Genomic DNA, 25445 nt, shown 5'->3' with positions numbered 1-25445 from the left:
GGAAGTTCAGCCATTTTGTAAATAAATTAGTTAGACCCAGAATAGTCAAAATTTTAAAATTCTACCTATATTAGAAGTCAAAAAAAATTTAATGTAAGCCCGTCACATATTTTTCAAAACGCTGGAAATACGGTAAAAGAGTAAAAAAAAAGAGTAAAGAACAAAGTTGTAGAGAATTAAATTTCCTATAAACAAGTTCGACACCATGTTTTTATCTTCTACAATTTAGGCATAAATTAACTTTCCATTACTGACCACAGGTAAAATTAAAAGAATTAGTCGCTTGAGGGCCTTTGAACTTTTTTGCGCCTAAACCGGGGACGCTGGAGATATAGTCTCGGGGACTTTTTTAAAGAAAATTTAATTTTCTACAATTCTTTTTCTACCACTTTTTTTGTATCTTTAACAGTATTCGCAGCGTCTTAAAAAATACGAAGCGCGAGTTTTAAATTTTAAATAGTTGTTTTCTCATGTGATTTTAGTCGTCAATTTTTCGTAGTGTAAAGTTCAACATTTCTGCATTTTTTGCCAAGTAATTGGAAGATTGGTTGAACTCGAAGTATTTTAAAACGATTTGGGGCTAAGAAGCGCCCTCTTTCTAACTCTGCCGTACTACTTCTTTGGGTTCAGAAAATCCAGCGATTTTGTATCTCATTCCGTCTCCTAACTTATAGACAAATTGATTTTATGCAAAGACCGGCGAGGACAGGAACAATATTTGAAAAGTTGTGCGAAATCGTACGCAAACTTTACGACATATTCAAAGGAAAAAGTTGGAAACCGCAAATGGTAACAGATTCCTTTCAGGCAACTGCTTCCAATAAACAAGACCTGTGAAGTAAACCCATCAGGAACTTTATAGTTCGGCTTGTTTACATATGCATGTTGCAGCAAGAAGTTAAGTGGTTCTGCACAAGTCGCGCTTTTTATAATATTATTCAGATTCTTTCCTGTGTAGTTACATATGCATAGAGTTCTTAAGAACGCAGTGCAGGGTGTTTGTGAAATACGACTTTATTTAAAACTTTCCTTCTGTACTATTGTTATTACAGGGTTAAGGGATTGATCCTACACCAACGACCTTTAACTAAATCCCTGCATACTAAGCAGAAAGCCACTGAAACAAATTAGTTCTCTAAGCCTTTCTAACGCAGGACGTTAAAATCTTCCACAACGAATCGCACGGCGATTTCAAACTAATTAACATTAATGATAATTAGAACGGGAGCATTTGAACACCTAGCAAGCTAGTAATTTCCTTCCTAATCATAAATTTAACTTAAAAATTAAAATTATTACAAAATATCTTTCGAGGATGTTTTTCTCATGTCTTTAACAAAAATTCGAGTTATGGTCCTTTAAATAAAAAAAACTTTATTCAGAAAATTAATTGTATAACCCTTTAAATCACCTAAAATTATTTTCAAAAAGTGATTCAGAAATTAGTTAGGTATTAGACAACAGGTAGGAATTTATTTTATTGAAATGAAATCCCCTACATTTCTTGCGTTTTTGGACGTAGCCTTTAATACCAATACCAATATGGGTAGATTTAGCAAAATTTTTTAAATAATTTAATTTTTTTGATATTTCAAAAAATGTATTAATTGCAAAAACTTAAAGAATGCTACTTACAAAGCGCTATAACTTCTTAATAGCAATTCATTAAGTCAAATGTTTAATGATTTTTTTAAACAAATGCTTTAAAAAACATATTTTTTTTTTCATTTTTTCACTTTACACAGCATTTACTGTTTTCTATTATACTTAGCGTATAAGTACTTGTAAATTACGTAGCGTTTAATTTATTCCCATTTAATAGAAAGGTAATCGTGTTTTAGATGCAAAAAAGTAGTTTTTCGTTTAAAATTACTAGGTTATGAACTTTTAAGGTTTTTTTTTATCTTTTCAACTGCGATTCTCTAAAAAAATTAAGCATTAAAGCTCATACTTCTTTAGATACATACCAATAAAATGGGATTTGATTTTTTTTTTAATTTCTTAAAATATACTTTATAATCCCTCTGAACTCTATAGTAATCTTAAAATTATGTGGTAATGCCCTTTTTCTTGTTTTTGAAATATACTTTATTCAACCGCAACATTAAAATTTGATCAACTTCTTTTGAAAAAAAAAGGATTTCTTCATGAAATATTGGGATTTTAGAGAAAATTTTCTTATGTTAATAATATTAAGGATATTACTAAGAAAAAGCATAAGCGAGTTTCACAGAAGTGTTAAAACACGTGTAACAAAATGCAACATGAAACTGAAGCGTATTTTATAGATAATTTACTTTTTCTCCTTTTAAGCTAAATCAATTAATTTTTGTATTATTTAGTATTTCGGTATAATTTTTTTTAATAATTTATTAATTTTTTTTCTCGTCAAAAAATATAAAATAAAAAAAACTAAGCAAAATCAACCAAGCTTGGTTTATAAATATTATAAATAAAAGCTTAACCCAAGGAAACGTGTGTTTTATTAAAAAAACATAAGATGGCACTATGAGTTTTTATAAACAGCCATGTATACTTTAAAAATATACTTTTTACTCAAGCCTCTATTACAACTCATTTTTTCTAATAAAATAAAATAAAATGAACAAAGATATGGTGTTAATTAAATGGACCTACTCCATTTTAAGTTCTAATTTCACTTAAATTTATATATTTTAACTGTGAACTACCCAGTGGCAAATCTAGTCTTTGAAAATTGTCGAGGCTCATAATTTTTCTTTTAAAGCATTTTTCAAAGAAATGTCTTGTTTTAAACAGGTGTTAATTTTATTTACTTCCTTTTGTTAAAAAAAATAAAACTTTCCATACTGTAAATAAGTTGAAGTGTCTTAAAAACATGTACTGACTGCGGCAATTAAGTTTGTAAAGAACAAGCCTCAAGTATCAAAAAAGTGTGAACAATGCAATCATAATTACCAATTTCAAATACCACGCAATAATATGCTTGAAAATGAACCTCTGTGCTAAAGTTAACTTTCTCCCAAGAGCATTTTGTTTTCGCAATATTTAATTATTGGTAATGACCGAAATATAGCGACGCATTTTAATTAAACTCCAACAATATTACGTCAAGATACTTAGGCACCTGAAATTATTTCAACTTTTCAGCATAATTAACGTTTTCAGGAGCGAATTGCCTTGGAATTCGCTTTACGAGGAACGAAAAAATATGTAGATTTTTTTCAATTTACGGAGAAAATTACGTTATTGTGCTTTTAAATTTTAAAGAGCTTTTTAAGAATACGTTACCTGGAGGGCAAGCGAGTTGTACTGCACCGCCAAGGGCCACTTCAACTTGTCTCCCAGTCGAGCTCAATTCACCAATGTCGAAGTCAGGCTCTTGGGTCACTTCCATGTCGTCTAAAAAAACAAAGATGTAGTGATTGCACTAGTTAATTTATTTTTCTTTTACCAAAAGATAATTTATACTGAATTTGTTTTCTGCTTACTCACCCAAAACTTAAATATTCAGGCTGATTTTTTTTAACTTCTAATACAGCGTGCTCAAAAACTGGCGCACCAACTCAATGGTGTGTGGTAGAGAACTGGTTACATATAAAGGTAAAAATAGTAAAAAAAATTTTTGTATTAAAGTTATTGATAAATAACTAATTTTAGATAAATGATATGTGGCAACGTTGTCTAACAGCCATGATCGCAATAGAATTTGAGCAACAATAAAAATAAATTATTTTTGAAACGGTTTCCTAGGAAATAATTCCCAGTGTTGTCACATCTACACATTGTGATTTTTTGGATGAATTTTAATTTTTTAAATTAGAAAAACTGCTAAAATCTGATAGTAAATTTAAAAATAATTATTCATCGATTTGTTACGGAACGATTACTTACTGTAAAACATAAAAACATTAAAAAATAATAAAAATTGAGGAAGTTAACAAAAAAAGTTTGTGGTTTCAGATTTTTTAAAATATGACTTTAGGAATTTTTTCAAGATTTTTCCCATAATGTACACATGTTTCTCAACAACGTACTACTGAGTTGGTGCGCCAGTTTTTGAGCACCCTGTATAGCTAGAGCTTTAAGATTTTGTATACAACCTACATCGACCATTATGAGTTCAACTAAATTATTTTTAAAATGGCAGAATTTCGAGAAATTAATGCCAACTTTGAAAATTTAAGTAGTAACCACCTATTTTTATTGCATTTTTGAATTTTACTCTAGTTGTTAGTACCTATCTGTCATTGTTTTTGACGTATGCCAATTTTTTTATTCAAATTTTTATTTGCAGGGGTTCATTTAAAATATCACAGCTCGTGAACCCTTTAAAATAAAAGAATTATTCTTTATGCATTTGATAGCCAAAGGTTCGGAGAGTCATCCTAAATCTTCAAAATTGTCAACTGTCAAATTGCAAGGCTAATATGATTTTTTGAAAATGATGATAAAAAATGAATATAAAACAGTTTTTTTTAAGGGGATGACCCTGTTTTTCCAATAATAATCAAAAAAACATCAATTTCTATGCAGGTTTTTATTAACATCTTCTACATCTATCTTTTACAGTTTTTCAAATAATCGCAAAAAACAGAATGAAAAAATCATACTAGCCATGAATTTGACAGTTGACAATTTTGAAAGTCCTAGAAGACTCTTCAAACCTTCGGTAATCAAATTCAATAAAAAATATTCATTTATCGCAAAGAGTCCAAGGGCTATGATATCTTAGATAAATCCGTGCAAATTAAATTTTAACAAAAAGAATTGAAAAAAATTATGCAATAAAAATGTTTGGCTACTTTTTAAAATTTAAAACTTGGCGCCAATTTTTTGTAGTTCCGGAAGCTTAGCCATTTTGAAAATAATGTAGTTTGAACTCAGAATAGTCGATTTGGATTGTATATAAAATTTTAATGCTCTGGATGTCTTAGAAGTTGAAAGTTTTTAATACAAGCCCTAAAAGAATCACTCTGTACAAAGATTAAATAACTTGATGTACTATTTCTTTTCAACGTCAGTATCAGACTAAGGGTTAATTATCTATTGAAATCTATTGGTAAAAACTGTTGTAAACTAGTGTTATGAGTCGTTTTATCTTGTAAGCTTTGGCCGTTGCTTCGCGCAACTTAAATTAACAAAGCTTAAACTGTTTATCATAAGATAAAGCCGCTGTATTAAAGTTTCCGAAGAAAAAAGTGACTTTTTCCTCATAATAAACTAGATAAACAGACAGCTTCGTCGTAAACACGGCTATTACACGCAAAGTAAGCACGTTTGCGGGCAAGAAGTGCATAACGTATTCGAATCTTTTGATAGCAAGCGATCGTAAAACGCAAATTCATGAGTTTCAGTGGCTGTGGAAAAAACTCGTAATAAGATGCATACTGTGGGCGATAAAGAACAGACGGGTGGTTTTTGTGAACGACACTGTTGTGAAATAATGACTGTTATTATCGGTAATGGGGTTAGGGGTTAGAAGACGACTGCTATAATCTAACGCCTTCACTATAAATAGTTGTGGAGAGTGGATTAGTTGATAAAGTTTTCCTAAATGAGTTAAACTGTCAACAGCAGACGTCGGTTAATTAACCCACTCTACATGTTTTATAATGGGAGACCATTTCAGTGGCCACTCGTCTTTTCCACAACTAGCCATTAGCTTCAGATTTTTAATCCAGAAAAATAACTTTGTTTGCGAACAATAACGACTAAAGTGTTGATGACAGTTTCTCTTAAATTACGAATCCAATGGCCAAAAATAATTTTACTACGTTGGAACTCGGCTGTGTTAACATAATTACCTAAAACTCCAAAACTACAAATGTTAATGCCAGTTATTACTCTTCTTTAATTACGTTCTTATCCATTTCGTTATGTTGTTTTTCTTTTTATTTCATCTGCATGCATACACGATTCCAAATAGCGATAACTTTAAAGTAACGGCGAATTTTTATGTAGAAAAAGTAGGTCAACTTAGGAAATGAAGATTGTGGAATAGAATGTAGAAGGTAGATTGCGACGCCAATAAGATTTAGGACCTTGCTCAAGAGCAGTTTAAGTTTTTTATAGGTTTTATCTAAATTAAACGAAATACATAAATATCAAAAGCGATGAAAAGAAGCAACAACACCCAAGTTTTAAACTAAACTAACATCTTTAAGAATAATTGGGCTGAAAAATAATTACAAGTACGTTTTGACCGTTTTAACGCTCAGGAAAGGAAAATTAATCTAGAAGTAATAATTTAATTTAATGTCAACTACTGTTCACTTATAAACCCAAAACCAGAAACAATATTTGATTTTGACTAAAAATAATTAAATAAATATGTTTACTTGTTTTTATGAGTTGTTTGACTTATATTGTAAGTTGTACGATTAAAAGTTTTCTGTGATAAATTGCAGACTTGAAAAAGATTTAGTTTTTCTTTTAATATCAAAATTGCAAAATAAGTCTTCCGTATTTTGTTAATAACGCCAAAACTACGTATTCCAGAAAATAGCGCTATTTTGACGTGTTTAAAATCACCCGAAAAATTAAACAGCGTCACGAAAAACGTTTCCATTAGTTTTCAAATTAGAAACAATTTTTAATTTTATCTAAATATTTTTGGGCTTGATAGCAATTTCCTCGAAAACTATTAGTTGCAGGACATTGATTTTTTTCCAGAAAATAGACAATTAAATAGGCTTTTAACGGTATTAAACTGCAAGGAATTGTGACCAGTAATTCCGGAGTTATTGGCAGATGAACAAAAAAATCTCGACAAAAATCGAAAAAATCAAGAGATTGCAATTTGTTGCAATCTTAACTGCTCTAGATGGAAAGAGATGTACATAAGCGTTCACGGACCAAATAGAATTTATTTTTTTAAAAATTTGTAGCCAAAAAAAGGTTATGCATAACAAAGGTTTCTTCCACAAAAACAAACTCTTTTTCAGAAATATAAATATTAATTTTTCTAGATACTCGTAGATCAAATCACAAATCAGAGGATGTGGAGGGTCGGCATTTATTTTTTGTTAATAATACAATTCTTATTAAAAATTGCTGAAGTTCCAAAGAGTTACAAAAAAATTAATAAAAGTAGCACATTTTTGTGTTTTGTAGTTGACAGTGAAACTCGAAAGAGTCTAAAGTTTTGAGATGCTCTGTCTCAAAATTCTTTAAAGAATTAATACAGTTCTTACTTTTTTTTAAATTTCAGATTTAAGTTAAGCACTACAAATTGTATATATATTATGGTGTAAGTAAAATTAGTACCATCGGTAAAAACTATTTTCTTGGTAACTTTACACACTACAGTTGCAATGTAATGCATTTTAACACCTTAAAAATACCATTTATTTGCAATTTTTGTAAAAAACTTAAAACTTAAAATTCAGTTAAGGCTAAATTATATGTTATTTACTCATTTCTTTCCAATTATTTAAAATGTTTTTTTGGTGTTAGTCGAAATAACTTTCCAAGATTTTTTTATTGTTGTATAAAGCTATTCATGAGATATTAATCATTGTGTTGATAATCATGTGAATTAGAAACTAGCTAAGGAAATTTTCGAAATGTAATTCTAAAATAAAGGTTTATTTATGAAGAAATACAAATACAAAATAATACGTACTTTCTAACCCGGCGCATCCACCATTTTTACAGTGAACCGGCAATTGAAGAATATATTAAATTTTACATTAAAACTGAGTATTGTAAAAACGTTTTAAATACTTTAAAATTGCTTGTTAAGCTTATCTTAGTGTGTGAAATGCATTGTATGAAATAAGTATATTTTCAATTTTCAGAAATAAATCTTTTGATCCAAAATATTTTAAGACCAAAACTACGGATACAACAATTAATCTAATATGTCCTAAAACTCGTAACAAAGTGTTTCTTTAAATAATACCGAGAATTGAATTTATAATTGAATTTTAACAACTAATATGTATCCATTATAAACAAAAATAAACAACACATATCGTTCTTTTAAGTATGTATCTTTTGAAAAACCTAAACGATATGATTTTTTTTTACAAAAAATCGTAATCTGTTTGCCGCAAGTTGTCAAAGTAAAACTAAAGCACTGAAACTAAACACACGGACTGAAACACTATTTTAATTGTGAATAAATAAAAAATATGACATTATTAACCCGGCGCATCCACCATTTTAAATCGCAAACATTTCCTTTTTTAATTACTGTGGTAGTGACGATAAATAAAGATTGTATTATTAAATTTTCCATGGAAAAGTGTTTGGAGTGGGTTTTGATTGATTCGAATGTCTTCTACAGGGTGATTTAAAAACACCGTATAATCTCTTGCTCACTGAATTAAAAGTTCCTACGACAAAAAATTGTTTGGGCTTTTTTCACGAGATACAGGTCTTCAAAAATTTAAGTTAATTTTTTGATGCTTCAGATTATATTTTTTTGGCTTTAGTTAGCGGAAACGACACATCTTGCAACATTAAACAAATACATGAAAAAATTAACAATTAATGTCTTATGATGTACAAAACTATTAAAAGACTTGCGAATTCGACAATAAATTAAATTCGACATCATAGGAAACAGAAAACAAAAATCGATATCGGTGCTAAGGAAAATAAATGAAAAAATATATCGTAATTAAAATCGAAAAAAATCTGACCTCATTTTTGTGCTTAAGTGAACGTTTTTTTCACCATACAAGAGTTTGGCCGACACTTTTGAATCACCCTGTATAATAAGACATATATTTTTTTACGATTTCGTTAAAATGTTAACTACTGTTTACTTATAAACCCAAAACCAGAAACAATAGTGGGATGCTGTCTAAAATGTGTTATTCGTTTTTCTCTAAACCACTTAGTTTTAAAAATTTCCTATTAGATTTTGACTAAAAATAATTAAATAAATGTGTTTACTTGTTTTTGAGATGTTTGACTTATATTGTTTTACAATTTTACAAGTTTTACAATTAAAAGTTTTTTGTGATGAATTGTAGACTTGAAAAAGATTTAGTTTTTTCTTTGAATTCCGTACTTTGTTAATAACGCCAAAACTCCCTATTCCAAAAAATGGCGCTATTTTGACGCCTGTAAAATCACCCGAAAAATTAAACAGCGGCACGAAAAACGTTTCCATTAGTTTTCAAATTATGAACAATTTTTAATTTTATCTAAATATTTTTGTGCTTGATAGCAATTTCCTCGAAAACTATTAGTTGCAGGACATTAATTTTTTTTCAGAAAATAGACAATTAAATAGGATTTTAACGGTATTAAACTGCTAGGAATTATGACCAGTAATTCCGGAGTTATTGGCAGATGAACAAAAAAAATCTCGACAACAATTGAAAAAATCAAGCGTTTGCAATTTTTAGCAATTTTAACTGTTCTAGATGCAAAGAAAAGTGCATAAGCGTTCACGGGGCAAATAAAATTGATTTTCTTAAGTTCTTTTAGCCAAAAAAATGGTTGTGCATAACAGAGGTTTCTTTCACAAAAACAAACTGCTTTTCAGAAATATAAATAATAATTATTCTAGATACTCGTAGATCAGATCACAAATCGGAGGATGTGGGGGGTCGGCATTTATTCTTTATTAGTTATACAATTCTTATTAAAAATTGCTGAAGTTCCAAAGAGTTATAAAAAAATTAATAAAAGTCGCACATTATTGTGTTTTGTAGTTAACAGTGGAACTCGAAAGAGTTTTGAGATGCTCTGTCTCAAAATTCTTTAAAGAATTAATACAGTTCTTACTTTTTTTTAAATTTCAGATTTAAGTTAAGCACTACAAATTGTATATTTATTATGGTGTAAGTAGAATTAGTACCATCGGTAAAAACTATTTTCTTGGTAACTTTACACACCACAGTTGCAATGTAATGCATTTTAACACCTTAAAAATACCATTTATTTGCAATTTTTGTAAAAAACTTAAAACTTAAAATTCAGTTAAGGCTAAATTATATGTTATTTACTCATTTCTTTCCAATTATTTAAAATGTTTTTTTGGTGTTAGTCGAAATAACTTGATAATCATGTGAATTAGAAACTAGCTAAGGAAATTTTTGAAATGTAATTCTAAAATAAAGGTTTATTTATGAAGAAATACAAATACAAAATAATACGTACTTTCTAACCCGGCGCATCCACCATTTTTACAGTGAACCGGCAATTGAAGAATATATTAAATTTTACATTAAAACTGAGTATTGTAAAAACGTTTTAAATACTTTAAAATTGCTTGTTAAGCTTATGTTAGTGTGTGAAATGCATTGTATGAAATAAGTATATTTTCAATTTTCAGAAATAAATCTTTTGATCCAAAATATTTTAAGACCAAAACTACGGATACAACAATTAATCTAATACGTCCTAAAACTGGTAACAAAGTGTTTCTTTAAATAATACCGAGAATTAGCGCAAGAGGAACATTTTGAGCACAAGCTGTAGTCTTCTGTTATTTTTAGTTCTTCGTTAATCGGATAATTTGTATTGTATGAACCGTTCTCGATAGAAATGAATTCCACACAAACCCTAATCACAACTTGAATGATAATTCATTACCTCAAAACATAGTGAGAAGTGGTGTATAACTAAATCAACCGTAAATTCACCATACGTGATAATAGTTAGTTATTACTATGCTGCCAACGCGTCTTGCTCTATCTAAAGCTAGATTAATAGCCTTTGTGAAATATTCATATCTTATATCTAAATACGCAACGTGAGTTTGCCGAAACAAATTACTGTAATTATTATTTTTATAAGGTTTTTCAGATTTGATTTCCAAAGTTGTGTTTTTCCACAATTTTTTAAATTAATAACAATCGTATTACGTATAAAATTCGAAACATTTGACCGATTCCTTATTTAGTTTATTTCCGTCTGCAGAAACTACTCTTTCACACATACATGTAGTCAGTAAATGAATTGAAGAAAAAACTCGTTGCATTTAATCACACTCCGAAAATCTTGGGGAAAAAACCCGGAGGCTTTTAAGGGATCAGCGAAACTACTTCCTATGATTAGAACACAGACACATTGACATTGAGGCTTTTGTGGTTAATGGCCTAGAAGTTCTAAATTACAGGGTAACAAGTAATTATTGCATTGATTCTTGGAGGATTATGTTGAAACGAACCGTTTCCGCATTCTGGAGGTTGACAAAGTCATTTGCCGCATTGATTTCTCAACTTTGCATCCTTGAAGCTAAGAAATGTGTGCATAAATTTGTCTTCTAATTAAACTTAGGTGTTATTGCTTTTAAAGCTTCAAGTTCGTTGGAAGTTCCTTAGCAAAAGTGGTAGTTTAGTAAATTCGTTTCAATGAAGTCAGTCTCATATAAATTGCTCCGCCAAAAGGAAATTAAAGTACGGGCCACAAAGTTCAAGTTATTTACCACACGTGTACACGTCTTATTCCAAACTTTACAAAAATTATTATTTTCGTGTAAATTTAACTTGAAAATAAAATTTCACAATGGGATAGAACTTCTTGAGTTTCATGTTCAAACTGACTAAGCATTAAGAGTAAAATATGGGCATTAAATTTTAGTTTCTCCTTACTCAACTATTAAGTTTGCCCAGGAGATTTTTACCTAGCGATTAAAAATCCCGTAAATTTTCTCTCGGATAAATTAAGCACAATTAAAATTATTTCTTCATGTAACAATAGCATACAGTGTTAAAAAAAACGGCTACAAAAATGATCGTAAAATAAAATATTTGAGAATCAACGACTGGAAGAAACTATCAAACAAAAATACAAAGTGAAGTAAAATTTCCACAAAAAGCACAGGCAATATCTCCCTATCAACGAATGTTTATTCTTTGGAGTCGTTCCAACATGTTTAAAGAATTTCTCGCTTGTCGCCTTTTTTATTGTGAGAAGTCCAGGAAATATGTTGTTGTGAAATAGCTGTTTGCAGTACACTATCATATCCCCGCTTTTAGTTACTTGAAGCTAAACAAACTATTTTTTTTCGTCTCTTTGGTTGTTTTAAAGATCGGAACAGGTTTATTTTTATCAACAAGAAAAGAGTTAAAGCGATTACACTGATCTCGTAATCAGAATCGAGAGAAAAACTGAACATTATTTTCGAATGTCAGTATATTTAAGCATAATATCTAAAAATATGAGGTTTTAATTAATTAAAAAAAATATAGGTAACATTTGAACAAGACACAGATAATTTTCAAGAAGAATTTTCACAAAACTTGTTGTTTCTCACTTAAAACGAGGTAGATCAAGAGCAAGAGATCACAATAATAATGTTATTTAAGCCCTTTATTGGGATTTTTGCGATTTATTAAACATATTAAAATTACCTGACGATTTTAAATCTGTTATCATTTTTGTTTTAAGATCCGTAGTCGTAGAAAAAATAGACAAAATGTGGTCGGTTTTATTTTTCTAATTTACTAAAAATAATGTAGCCCTTTTATCTAGTTAAATACTTATTTCTGCAAAGTTTTGTAAATCGCGTCAAAATTTTGCTAATAACGTAATGTTGCTCACAATTTTTAATTACCAATGAAAATATCATCAAGATCACTATAAACGAAAAATTATGCCTAGTTGAGGTAAAATAACTAAGAATTCCAAATCTGGCGTCTTTTATTTTAAAATTTGTAGTTTTGGAGTTATTAGATAATATATGGTCCACTTTAATTTTTCAAACTTTTTAAAAATAAAAAAATTATATAAAAAAGTGAAATGACCTGTAGACCTTTTGCTAGTTAACTACTTATTTCTGGGTAAAATTTTATGGCAAGTAAGTCAAAATTGCACAAATAAACCGAATAAAACCACTTAATCAACATTTTTACTTACGTACCTGCCAATAAAAGATGATCAGGATCACAACGCTCGAAAATTTATATTAAAAGTTTGACGTAAAAAATAAAATTTTTGTTGTAGAATTCGTAGTGTTGGAAATAATTAATAAACGAAATACGGTCGAGCTTGCGGGAAACCACGCTGCCGTAGAAAGTTTATTAGTTGAACATTATTTAAAATACGTTTTTCGTATATTTGTCGCTAAAGGATCAGAGTCCTTATTTCAGGCAAACGCACAATTTAAATTTAAGAAAAAAGGAATAAGTATTTTTTTGAAAAAAGCTCAACAAATACCTACGTTTTTCAGTGGAAATTTTTTTACATAATGAATTGAACTGTTTGACAATTATCTGTAAAAATCCTTACAAATTAACACTCAATGATGATACAATGATATATGACATGATATGACAAAATCTAATAATAATAATAATAATAATAATAATAATAATAATAATAATAATAATAATAATAATAATAATAATAATAATAATAATAATAATAATAATAATAATAATAATAATAATAATAATAATAATAATAATAATAATAATAATAATAATAATAATAATAATAATAATAATAATAATAATAATAATAATAATAATAATAATAATAATAATAATAATAATAATAATAATAATAATAATAATAATAATAATAATAATAATAATAATAATAATAATAATAATAATAATAATAATAATAATAATAATAATAATAATAATAATAATAATAATAATAATAATAATAATAATAATAATAATAATAATAATAATAATAATAATAATAATAATAATAATAATAATAATAATAATAATAATAATAATAATAATAATAATAATAATAATAATAATAATAATAATAATATAATAATAATAATAATAATAATAATAATAATAATAATAATAATAATAATAATAATAATAATAATAATAATAATAATAATAATAATAATAATAATAATAATATAATAATAATAATAATAATAATAATAATAATAATAATAATAATAATAATAATAATAATAATATAATAATAATAATAATAATAATAATAATAATAATAATAATAATAATAATAATAATAATAATAATAATAATAATAATAATAATAATAATAATAATAATAATAATAATAATAATAATAATAATAATAATAATAATAATAATAATAATAATAATAATAATAATAATAATAATAATAATAATAATAATAATAATAATAATAATAATAATAATAATAATAATAATAATAATAATAATAATAATAATAATAATAATAATAATAATAATAATAATAATAATAATAATAATAATAATAATAATAATAATAATAATAATAATAATAATAATAATAATAATAATAATAATAATAATAATAATAATAATAATAATAATAATAATAATAATAATAATAATAATAATAATAATAATAATAATAATAATAATATAATAATAATTAATAATAATAATAATAATAATAATAATAATAATAATAATAATAATAATAATAATAATAATAATAATAATAATAATAATAATAATAATAATAATAATAATAATAATAATAATAATAATAATAATAATAATAATAATAATAATAATAATAATAACAATAATAATAATAATAATAATAATAATAATAATAACAATAATAATAATAATAATAATAATAATAATAATAATAATAATAATAATAATAATAATAATAATAATAAATAATAATAATAATAATAATAATAATAATAATAATAATAATAATAATAATAATAATAATAATAATAATAATAATAATAATAATAATAATAATAATAATAATAATAATAATAATATAATAATAATAATAATAATAATAATAATAATAATAATAATAATAATAATAATAATAATAATAATAATAATAATAATAATAATAATAATAATAATAATAATAATAATAATAATAATAATAATAATAATAATAATAATAATAATAATAATAATAATAATAATAATAATAATAATAATAATAATAATAATAATAATAATAATAATAATAATAATAATAATAATAATAATAATAATAATAATAATAATAATAATAATAATAATAATAATAATAATAATAATAATAATAATAATAATAATAATAATAATAATAATAATAATAATAATAATAATAATAATAATAATAATAATAATAATAATAATAATAATAATATAATTTTTGCAAAGAGTGCTTTGAAAAAAACGTGAAAAATATTGTTTAACAAATTAAATTTTGAAAATCCTATTAAATATGCGAGCAAAATCTTTATATTTTAACTTTTTCTTGTTTTGTTTTGCGAACAATAAAATTCTAGCTTACCATGTCGTTTAGTTTTGAATAAGTAAGTTTGGTACAAATGCAAACCTTCCAGATACAAAATCAATTAAACCTCTTAAATCTAGTTTGTTTAAAGACAAAATTGTTGACGTTTTTTCCAAAGCACTCTTCTATTTTGATCAGCGGATTCGATCATATCATGTGATATTGTTACAAAAATTAAAATCATATGGATTCTGTGTCAGAAGTATTAGTTTGATGATCAGTTCGTTTCTGCTCACAATATTAATTCCAATAAAATGGAAATTAAATTTGGTGTACCGCAAGGATCGGTCCTAGGACCGACTCTATTTCTCATCTTTATAAATGACCTGCCACTTTCTATTAAAGATACTAATTTCTTACTGTTTGCTGACGACACCACTATCTATGGCGCTTTTGATTTAAAAGAGGCTCTGGATCACATAAAAACTTGTGTTGAAACCAAAATTAAAGACTGGTTTATTGGTAACAAACTTACCGTTAATTGTGCCAAAACTCAAGAAATTATTTTTTCCTTAAACAAATCATTTATTACCCCTTCTTATATTAAGCTGTTAGGTGTTTTTCTGGATTGTGGATTGACTTGGGAAACTCATTGCGACTACTTAGTTACTAAACTTTCTAAAAAATTGTTCTTGTTTAGGCAGTTGGTATCTACCTTATCGACTAAAACTTTATTATCAGTTTATCATGCCATATTTCACAGTGTTCTTTCATATGCCATCCTTGCTTGGGGTCATTCGCCACATACAGCTAAATTATTCAAAATACAAAGAAAATGTATCAGAATTATTGCTGGCTGTCACTATCAGAGTGACTGTCGTCAATATTTCAGAAACTTCAAAATTTTAACGGTTCCCTGCACTTATATTTTGCAATGTCTTCTATATACTCATCAAAACTTAAACAAATATGATTCGTTTGATCATACATACTCCACCAGATTCCGGCATTTACTCAGACCAAATTTTCTGCGATTATCACGTACTAGAAACAGCACAAGTTATTACTGTATTAAATTATTTAACATGTTACCTGACACCTATAAAAACCTCGAGTTCAAGGCTTTTAAAAACTGTGTTAAATCTTTCTTGCTACAAGAGGCATTTTACTCTGTTGATGAATTCAGTAATTATTTTTGTAAAATGTCATCTTAACTAAGTTTTCTTATATAATTATTATTATCTGCTTTTGTAAACGGTTAAAGTGTATTTTCTTGTTTTCTCTTCTTTTCTTGGTGACGTATGTAAGATACTTTGTATTTATAACATCAATAAAACATTATCATTATCATTATCATGATACGTCGTTGTAATCAGGAAAAAATATACTTTTCAAAAATACACAAAGTAAAAATGGCTTTCACAAGAAAACCAAAGTTAAGTGGTGTAGTTAAAAACGTTTGGTTCTTTTGGTTTTCGGTTAAAAAAATAAAAACGAAAATTACATCACATTTTCTAGCAGATAATTGATCAAAACTTTCCCCGGACACCCTGTATAATAATAACAACTTGAACACCATTTTTCATATAGTTTACTGAAGATGGTTTAAGTTAAAAATAAAACTAGTTAGTAGATAGAGATAGCCGGTTCAAAAACCACCTCCACCTCCCTCTACTGCGCATGTGTGAAAATTGTGTCAGTCAGCCGCAGACGCAAGCGCGTAATCGCAGCTCGCTGGCCTGCGACCAGCTGGTCAGCCGGCCTGCGGCCGACTGACGCCATTTGTGATGATGCAAATATATTTATGTAGTATAATAATAATAATAATAATAATAATCGTCGCCATCTTGGAAGTTTGAAAGTCGGCGGCGGTCATTTTTGTTTAATGGTAAATTGGCGCCAAATTTAAATTATTTCAAAATTAATATTTGAAATTAGTCGGCCATGTTTGTTTGTTAAAAAAAATGGCGCCAAAATTTTAATTTATTTAAAAATTAATATTGGGTGTAATGTTGGTAGCGCCGATGTCGTCACAAATTCCGCCTAAATTCTCACGTTAGATGGCGCCACGGTCTGCAAACTTTTCGCTAGATGGCGCTGCCGTCAGCGCAGCCGTCAATCAAAGATGGCGCTGGCCTCCATTTTTTTTTTTTAAACACACCCCCCGCCCGTTTGCGAATATGCAACCAAGAAAACAAGTAGTAGTAGTAGTAGTAGTAGCTTTTTGGGGTTGTGAAATTTTTGGTTTTTGGGGTTGTGAAATTTTGAATATATGATTTTTGAAATGTGCAATTGTGAATACATGAAGTATATATACAATACATGCTGTATTGAGTTAAGCAAAATATCAGAAAATCATCGCGCTTGTCACTAATAACTAATAAAGGAAAGTCATTATTTTATCGATAAGGAAAAAAAACCTAGTATATGTAGTTTTTTATTTTTGTAATGTTGTTTGCCTAACTTGTCTGTTGCGCACCAAGTTTATTTTGTTATTTGTTTAAAATATAATGCAAAAAAAGTTGTTGTTGTTGTTGTTCCTTCCATGGGGAGTCGAACCTCAGGTAGGTAGAGTGGATAGTGCTGTCTATTTTGGAAACCTGAAAAAAATCATAAATTAGTTTTTTAAATAGAGGTGAACATGACACTTACCAAAAAATTTTACATTAATCTTCGTGAACAATACGTTCGAAATTAAAAATGTGGGCATCATGTTCCTGATTTCCATTAGCTTGCTTACGTCCCATATAAATCAAATAAGATCCGAGTCCTTCCATTAGTGTCGTAATTATGGTATCATTCATAACTGCTGTTAGTCGTTTAGGTAAAAAAACTTTACCGACGTTGTCCAGATATGCTACCATCATAACCCCATGTTGTGTGTTTGCCTTGGTTAAATTGATGATTTTATATTTCTTGTTCACTTCCAAATCGTTGGCACTGACATATGTATCAGTATATTCACAGGCAGCAATTTTATTCAGATTTAATAGTTGATCAGCCATTACAGAATCCTTTGAAATTTAAATGCAAAAATACACAGCGGAGCACATACAACTTCTCACAAAGATAGTTTTAATAAAACTGGTGAAATGTGTAAAAAACGGAACTTTTATAATCAATTTTTGCGGTTAACAGATAACACGCTTTCCTAAAAAATAAAAATGAAATAAAATATGATTTAATACTAATTTTGTGGTTTACCTTATCGTAGGAATTTTGTGACGCACTTTTTGTTTGATAAAAATTTGATAAAAATTTTCCTAAAAAATTAAACACATTTTTAGCAATCAAATGTGGTAAACAAATTTAAAAAATTAAAGAATTTACCAAAAAAAGATTATTTATGTTGGTTTTAGAGAAGAATTCAGTAGTCTGAATCGGAAGAATTTGTGGATGAAGAACTTGTGCCGAAGTCAATATTTTCGATAAACTTACGATGCGTCTTTTTGGCACAACTTTTGTAGGTCTGAAGCTGAAATTAGATGTTTAAATTAGATGTTTAGAAAGAACGTTTTATTAAGTTGTAATATAAACTTACTGTAAACAAACACTGATGAATACACCAACTACACCAACTATCTTCTTCACGAGTATAATCTGTTAAATTTTCAACCAGGACTGCATTGTGTGTAATAATCTTTTTAAAAGATAATTTTTTCAATTGAATTAAGATGGGTTCTCGCGGACAATTAATGTTAAATATAGATAAAGTTTTAGGTCCCGCTTGTATGACACTCTTAGTAAACTCATCATATTCAAAGTAATTATTTTCATTAAAAAAGTACAGCTTTCCGTTTAAATATCTAAATGTCCTTGTTATTTTATTAGGAACACCTTCAAATAATTCGTTTGTTAAACCAGGAACATTATATCCAGAGATGCAACTAGATAATGTAATATATGTATTATCTCTGAGAAAAAGATAAATACCACCTGAGTAAGTTGTTATCGCTGCCGAAATTGGACTTGATATTTTAAATTCTTCGCTTATAGATTTCGGATAATTAGTTTTAAATCTAAAAGTAGATAATGAAAAAAATATAAACTTCAGCTTTTACAATAATTACTATATCATCTGTTGAGGGTTTATGATAAATTGTTGTAAATTCTTCAAAATCTTTTGGTAAAAAATGTTAACCGCCCAGTAATTAATTAAGGTTTTGGATATGAATTTTTACCTATTTCAATTAAACAAATCCACTTTTTTTATAAAAGATGTATAAATGTGTTTTAACTATTAGAAATGTATATATTGTTTGTAAACTATTGGATATAAATTTTTTGGGGAAAATGATTGTAACGATAAATTAATAATCAAATACAACTGGATATTTATAAAATTTTTGATTCATAAATTTACAAGAAAAAAACGTTAGACAGGAAATAAGATCACAAAAATAATCAGAATGAATATTATTTTTTATTATACATAAAACAAACTACATACTTAAACTAAAAAAGTCATACACCTAAATAAATTTTTAATTGCAGTTTTTAAGCCAAACCTAACGCTATGAACATCATAAAAAACGCTATGAACATCATAAAACGATCCAACATGTATGAGGTTTAATGTACCCATACCCAAATGTCAATTATACCCCGCTCCTCATCGGTGTCTATCGCGGCGGTCAAGCGCCCCACGGTAAAAATATCAAAATAACCTCCAAGGGATGGGGGCGGTTCCAGTCGCAGATAGATGTTAATAAGGGAAACCCACTCGAAGGTGCCCGCGGGAATTTGGGTGAGGAGGTGGTCCACCTCCTCTTCGGTTAACCCAGCGTGGTTAACAACCAAATCTGGGTTATAGTCCCCATAGTAACCTGCGGGATGTTCTGTAACAAAAGAAAGAGAAATTTAATAAATAGATTACATTAATTTATTAAGACTGATGATGAAGTGTTGTAATTAAATTTCAAACAATTGATTCGGAAAAAATTTAAAATAAAATAATGTAAAAATTATTTCTACTTACTAGACATGATGGTTGTGTTGACTGTTGATATTTCAATAAAAATTATTTCACACACTAAAAGTTGATCCCTTTATACTTTTTGTAATCTTAACTAGAGTGGAGAGGGCAGGTTAATGAAGTAGGAGAAGGAAACGAGATTAAAACTTTAAACGTTTATTTCGGTAAATTCTGAATTACATAATTATAAATAAACCGTACATTATTAAGACTACAGATACATATTTTAGTTTTTAAGTAATGATGCATACATAACGGAAGTTGTGGTTGCAATTTTGGACAAGAGTTTGCTTCCTCCAAATTGATGATCCTAGGGTAAAAGTCCTTTGAATCGAAAAATTGTCTTAAAAAATCCTCTTTAACGCTTCCTTTTACGTAAATAATATCGATAACATCATCGATAATATTTTCTTCTAGTATGTTATAAATATTTTCATAGTCGATATTTCCACTGTTGTAACGTAATAGATGATGATTTAATTCTAAATATTTCACTTGTTTTTTTACATCTGCACTTAGTTGACGAAACGGCACCGGTGATTTAAACAAATAGTGACCAGTTCGATGTCCATCAAATATTGTTAATTCTTTAACGATGAATTCAGGTATATAAAATCCTTGAACATCAATCACTACTACCTTCATGTTGAACACTTAAATCTAGACTGAAAAATTTGTTCACGATGAGCAGAATTTAAGATCTCCTTTAAAATATTTTTCATTTGATTAATTCTAAACTTAAACCTTTCTCTGTCTGCAGCGCATTGTATCCAATAGTTTCCTTTTCTAGCATCTTGATAAGCATATGACCAAACTATTAGATTATGTACTTCCGGAGCACTATCACTTATAGTAACACTTTTTTTCATCCTTATATCAGTTGTCTAATTATTCCTGTTAACGGATAGTACTGCATTATTCTATCATGAATGATAATACAATAAGCTCTTGTATCGGCTGGGAAATTATTATCGCTTTCAAATTCTAAGCTGATATCAATGGTGGAACTTCGAATTGCTTCGTTTTGCTTGGAACAGTCTAATACAAATATCGGTCTTTTTGTATAATCTGTATAGCTTAATATAGGTTCAGCACGATCTTTTCCATTAAATTCCTTATAAAAATCAACGTAAGCTTGATATGCTTCTAAATATTTATTTTTAGCAAATTGTAGTTTCCATGTTTCATATGGATAAACATTTGAATTCAACCATAAACGTACGCTTCTTACATCACAATGATCAAATAGAGTAACATCAGACTTTGGATTATTTTTTCGGTTTGTTTGAAAGCAAACGATAATAAATCTTGGTCTTTCTAATTGAGTAGATGTTTTAACTCTCCAGATGTCGTTATTAGTTTGTCGAACTGATGGAAGTTCATGAATTTCCCATTTTCTGAACGGTAACGATATAACACGATCTTTGTTGATCCCTTCTAATATAGTTAATTTAATTTCATCATTTGGGTAAACATGTTTTGCTTTTAATTCAATATTGTTAATCTTAAGTGTCGCTTTTCTCGTTCCGGTAGAAATGAAACAATTAGCATCGTTACGACTTCGTATTAATCGAAGTTTTTGATGACCGCTAACTATCCGATGATAATCAAATGGTAAATTTAACAGATAAGATAAAGGGATTCTAAATGAAAACGTATTATCAGTTTCATTAAATGTCTTCAGTTGTTGACTTTCTTGATCATTCCATCCAGCGAGAGTTAATGCTCTTACTTCATCTTTGCCATAACATAGAAAAGTTTTGATTGTAGATACTGTTCCGACTTCACGTACACTATCTAACTCAACATTATTCAATTCATAGCTTACATTCTCAAATAAATATGCTGCTGCATTATTAGTCAAGGTTACATTTCCACCGCCAGTTTCCGGTACCGGATCTGGTATGAACTCACCGTCCACTTGTATAAATGATTCAAAGAGAGAAATCCAAATATCTCTCTGATTAATTATAATTTCGATTTCATCATTGTTATCGAAAGATCTTACTTGCGGACTATATGTATGTTCTTCCTCTTTACTTATGCTGTCGTCTATTTCCGGTGAACTGTAAACCTGAAGTTTGCTGGCGGACATTATATCCTAACGATTTAAGAATCTGCACGCTCTGATGTGATAATGTCGACTGATGACAAGATACTGACTGATAATTTGATGGATTGTATGATTTTTTATATTGATTTTGAAACACTAAACCCATGTTTATGCTTCTTTTTTCAGAGCAAGACGAATATTGATTGTTTGACCGTTAAAATCTATAGGACAATGGTCTTGATCAACAATATCAATAGTTAGGTTAGGTATATTGGATCTATTAATGATAGGTAAATAAATAGGATTTAATGGTTCCACAAAAATCTGTTCGGCTGGACTAACACTTAAAGCAGTTTCATAAAGAGTATGAGATTCTTTGTTTTTGTAGAAAGAACCTCTTACAATATTACACTCGATACGTATTGTATTAACCTTAATTATGTTAACAGGTAAATCACTTTCATGTAATTGTCTTGCTTTAAGTTTCCTTTTAGAAAAACCTAACAATTTACCAATACTATCTTCGTGAGCGAAATTAATGTCGTAAATACTAAATATCTCACACTTTAATGTGTTTTCGTTAGCCTTCAATGAAAATGTATTCTGTTTTTGAGCATCAGTTGCAGATCGTCCACTAAGAATTATTTGTATATATTTTTCTATAGCAGCTATTTCATAAGCACCTTTCGGAAATGTTATCACTTTTTCTTCAGTAGTGTTCGGAGCAAAATAATAAAATTTATTTGTACCCTCTTCTATATTTGGTATATTATTGTTAGTATAAAAACCGATTAAAGCTATAGAATAATTCGAATTTTCTTCAAGGTCAATGGGTGGCTCATAGTGTTCAGACAGCGTACTTTCAACACCTGTTAGGGAGAATGTCTTATACATGACTGAATAAAATACATGATTATCTCATCTTTTATTATGTAAAAACATCAAACATAAATGTCCGCAATTATATGATAAAAATTGATAACGATCATGATTAAAGTAAATATTACAATTTCCTAAGTATCGTACTAATTCTAGAGGTGGCTTTAGATTTCCATAACTATCAAAATAATCAACCTGTTTATTTGTTTTTCTATAACAAACCCAATGAGTTCCGGATCCTTTTTTAGAGTCCAAATTAATGATAGCACATTCTGTCTTATCAGGTTTCATATGAATTAATTCATCTCTCATAAAAACGCCTTTAAATTTGGGTAGTTTTAATAATTTAGCATATCTTCTTAAATCATTATCAGTTAGTGCCCTATTAGGCAGTTTTATTGGTAGTTTTTTGGAAATTTACGTAAATACAATCCATAACCTCGTGGTTGCTTTCGAAGATATAAACCACTTCCCGCCTTCCCGATAGCGATATCTTCCAGTACTTTATTATGACGTTTATTCTCATCTAATTTCTGTTTCGCTGCTTTAGCATCATTTACAGCTTTAGTTATAGCAGCAGCACCTCCGCCCATAGCCCCTAAGGCACTAAGTCCTCCAAAAATTAATGGTAACAATGGTAAAAATCCTCCTGTTTTTATAGGTATAATACGAGGAATTTTTATACGCTTACGACCTCCAGATTTTCTAACTGCTATACGAGCAGCTGATAATGCAGATTTTATATTATCATATCCCTTATTTTCTAAATTTGATAAAAGAGCTTTATGAAAAGGTTGTTGTTTTTTCTGTGTCCTCTTTCTAGATTTCTTTGTCTTCCTTTTCGATTTTTTCCTTTGGATTCCCATACCTAATTTCCTTTTGACTTTCATTGCGTTAGTTACAAACCAGGCACTTGCTTTTTCACCAAATGAAGCGTCTTTAGACTTAACACGTGACCATGCACTATCTTCTAAAATTCGATCCGCTTGATGTCTATCTTTTAAATCGTTGGAATTAGCGTAAGCTATATCGTGCGTTTTACAAAAGCTGTCAAGCTTGTTTATTCCAGGATCACCTCGTTCTAACCGTTTCTTAAGTTTTGTACCAGGTCCGCAATATTGATATCCTGGTAAATGTAATTCAAAAGGTAATTTATTGATTGCAGTATTTAATAGTCCTTCCCCTTTGAAAGACAACATTTAACTGAACTTTTTTCCCTATATAAACCTTCTTATAAATGTTTTTAATTTAGTATGAAAATGAAAGTGTTAAAGCAAAAATTACAATTACCTATCATAAATCATGATTATAATAATGTTGATAATAAACATAAAATGTCTCATCGACATGGTACACTTTTACCCGAATCAATACGTTGTATAATTTGTGGACCTTCTGGTGGAGGAAAAACTAACATATTATTGTCTTTATTGTTTGATCCCAACGGATTGAAATTTGAAAACATATATATTTATTGTAAATCATTATATCAACCGAAGTATAAACTGCTTAGTGATGTGCTACAAAAAATTAAAGGAATGGAATATAACCAGTATGAACATAATGAAGACGTGCTAGATCCAAAAGATGCAAAAAATAACTCTATTTTTATATTTGATGATGTCATAATGTGTAATCAAGCTAAGATAAGGGATTACTTTTGCATGGGCCGGCATAAAAATATTGATAGTTTCTATCTCTGTCAAACATATACAAAAATACCGAAACATTTAATTCGAGATAATGCAAATTTATTGGTAATATTAAAACAAGATCTGTTAAATTTAAAACATGTATATGAAGATCATGTTGGTGCTGATATGAAATTCGAACAATTCTGTGAAATATGTCAGGAATGTTGGAAAAACCAATATGGTTTTTTGGTTATATGTAAAGATAATGAATTAAATAAGGGTCGATATAGAAAAGGGTTTGATCATTTTATTCAAGTGTAGAGTGATATCTATTTGAGAACGTTTCCAGACCGGTTAATATCAGTTTCACAGCGGTTAGTATCGGTGCGATATCGGTTAATACCGGTTCCAAAGCGGTTAGTATCGGTTAGATACCGGTTAGAGACCGGTTAATATCGGTCTCAGACCGGTTAGTATCGGTGTGATATTGGTTAATACCGGTTCCAGAGCGGTTATTATCGGATAGAGACCGGTTAATATCGGTTTCAGACCGGTTAATGTCTGTTAAAAAGCAGTTCCTGATCGGTTTGAGATCGGTTAATATCAGTTTGAGACCCGTTATAATAGCAGTCGAATAAGAAGTTATATAAACAATAATTCTGATTTGTTCGGTTAGTTTATAACATTAAGCGGTAATGATGGGTACCAAACCAGATCAAAACCTTAAAAGACATATATTAAAAGCAGCTGATTCAATTCGAAAGAAGTATAAAGCCATAAAGTTAAACAGCAGTGAAGCGGA

General features: G+C 28.2%; 1 protein-coding gene, 2 long non-coding RNA genes and 1 pseudogene across 6 annotated transcripts in view; 1 reads left to right on the top strand and 3 right to left on the bottom strand.

Moving 5' to 3' along the window:
- tei (teiresias) overlaps window positions 1-25445 on the bottom strand; it is a 359103-nt gene that overhangs the window by 81002 nt on the left and 252656 nt on the right. For both annotated transcript variants that reach the window (XM_064355624.1, XM_064355625.1), the window contains exon 6: window positions 3271-3381. In XM_064355624.1, coding sequence (XP_064211694.1) covers window positions 3271-3381 — 111 coding nt within the window. The remainder of the gene's footprint in view (window positions 1-3270; window positions 3382-25445) is intronic.
- Window positions 13497-15005, top strand: LOC135265676 (probable cyclin-dependent serine/threonine-protein kinase DDB_G0292550; annotated as a pseudogene).
- LOC135265692 (uncharacterized) lies at window positions 15638-16453 on the bottom strand. Its single transcript, XR_010333469.1, has 2 exons — window positions 16195-16453; window positions 15638-16146 (listed from the first exon to the last, which is right to left on the bottom strand). It is a non-coding gene; the product is annotated as an uncharacterized LOC135265692 (long non-coding RNA).
- Window positions 17524-20095, bottom strand: LOC135265684 (uncharacterized). 3 transcript variants are annotated; one of them, XR_010333461.1, is made up of 5 exons: window positions 20081-20095; window positions 18433-19940; window positions 18307-18365; window positions 17755-18253; window positions 17524-17702 (listed from the first exon to the last, which is right to left on the bottom strand). It is a non-coding gene; the product is annotated as an uncharacterized LOC135265684 (long non-coding RNA). The 3 variants fall into 3 exon arrangements; XR_010333462.1 differs by having other exon boundaries at window positions 18307-18577; window positions 18644-19940; XR_010333460.1 differs by having other exon boundaries at window positions 18307-19940.

Source organism: Tribolium castaneum, chromosome 1 (assembly GCF_031307605.1).
Source record: "Tribolium castaneum strain GA2 chromosome 1, icTriCast1.1, whole genome shotgun sequence".
NCBI lineage: Eukaryota > Metazoa > Arthropoda > Insecta > Coleoptera > Tenebrionidae > Tribolium > Tribolium castaneum.
This window is presented reverse-complemented; position numbering and strand designations above follow the sequence as displayed.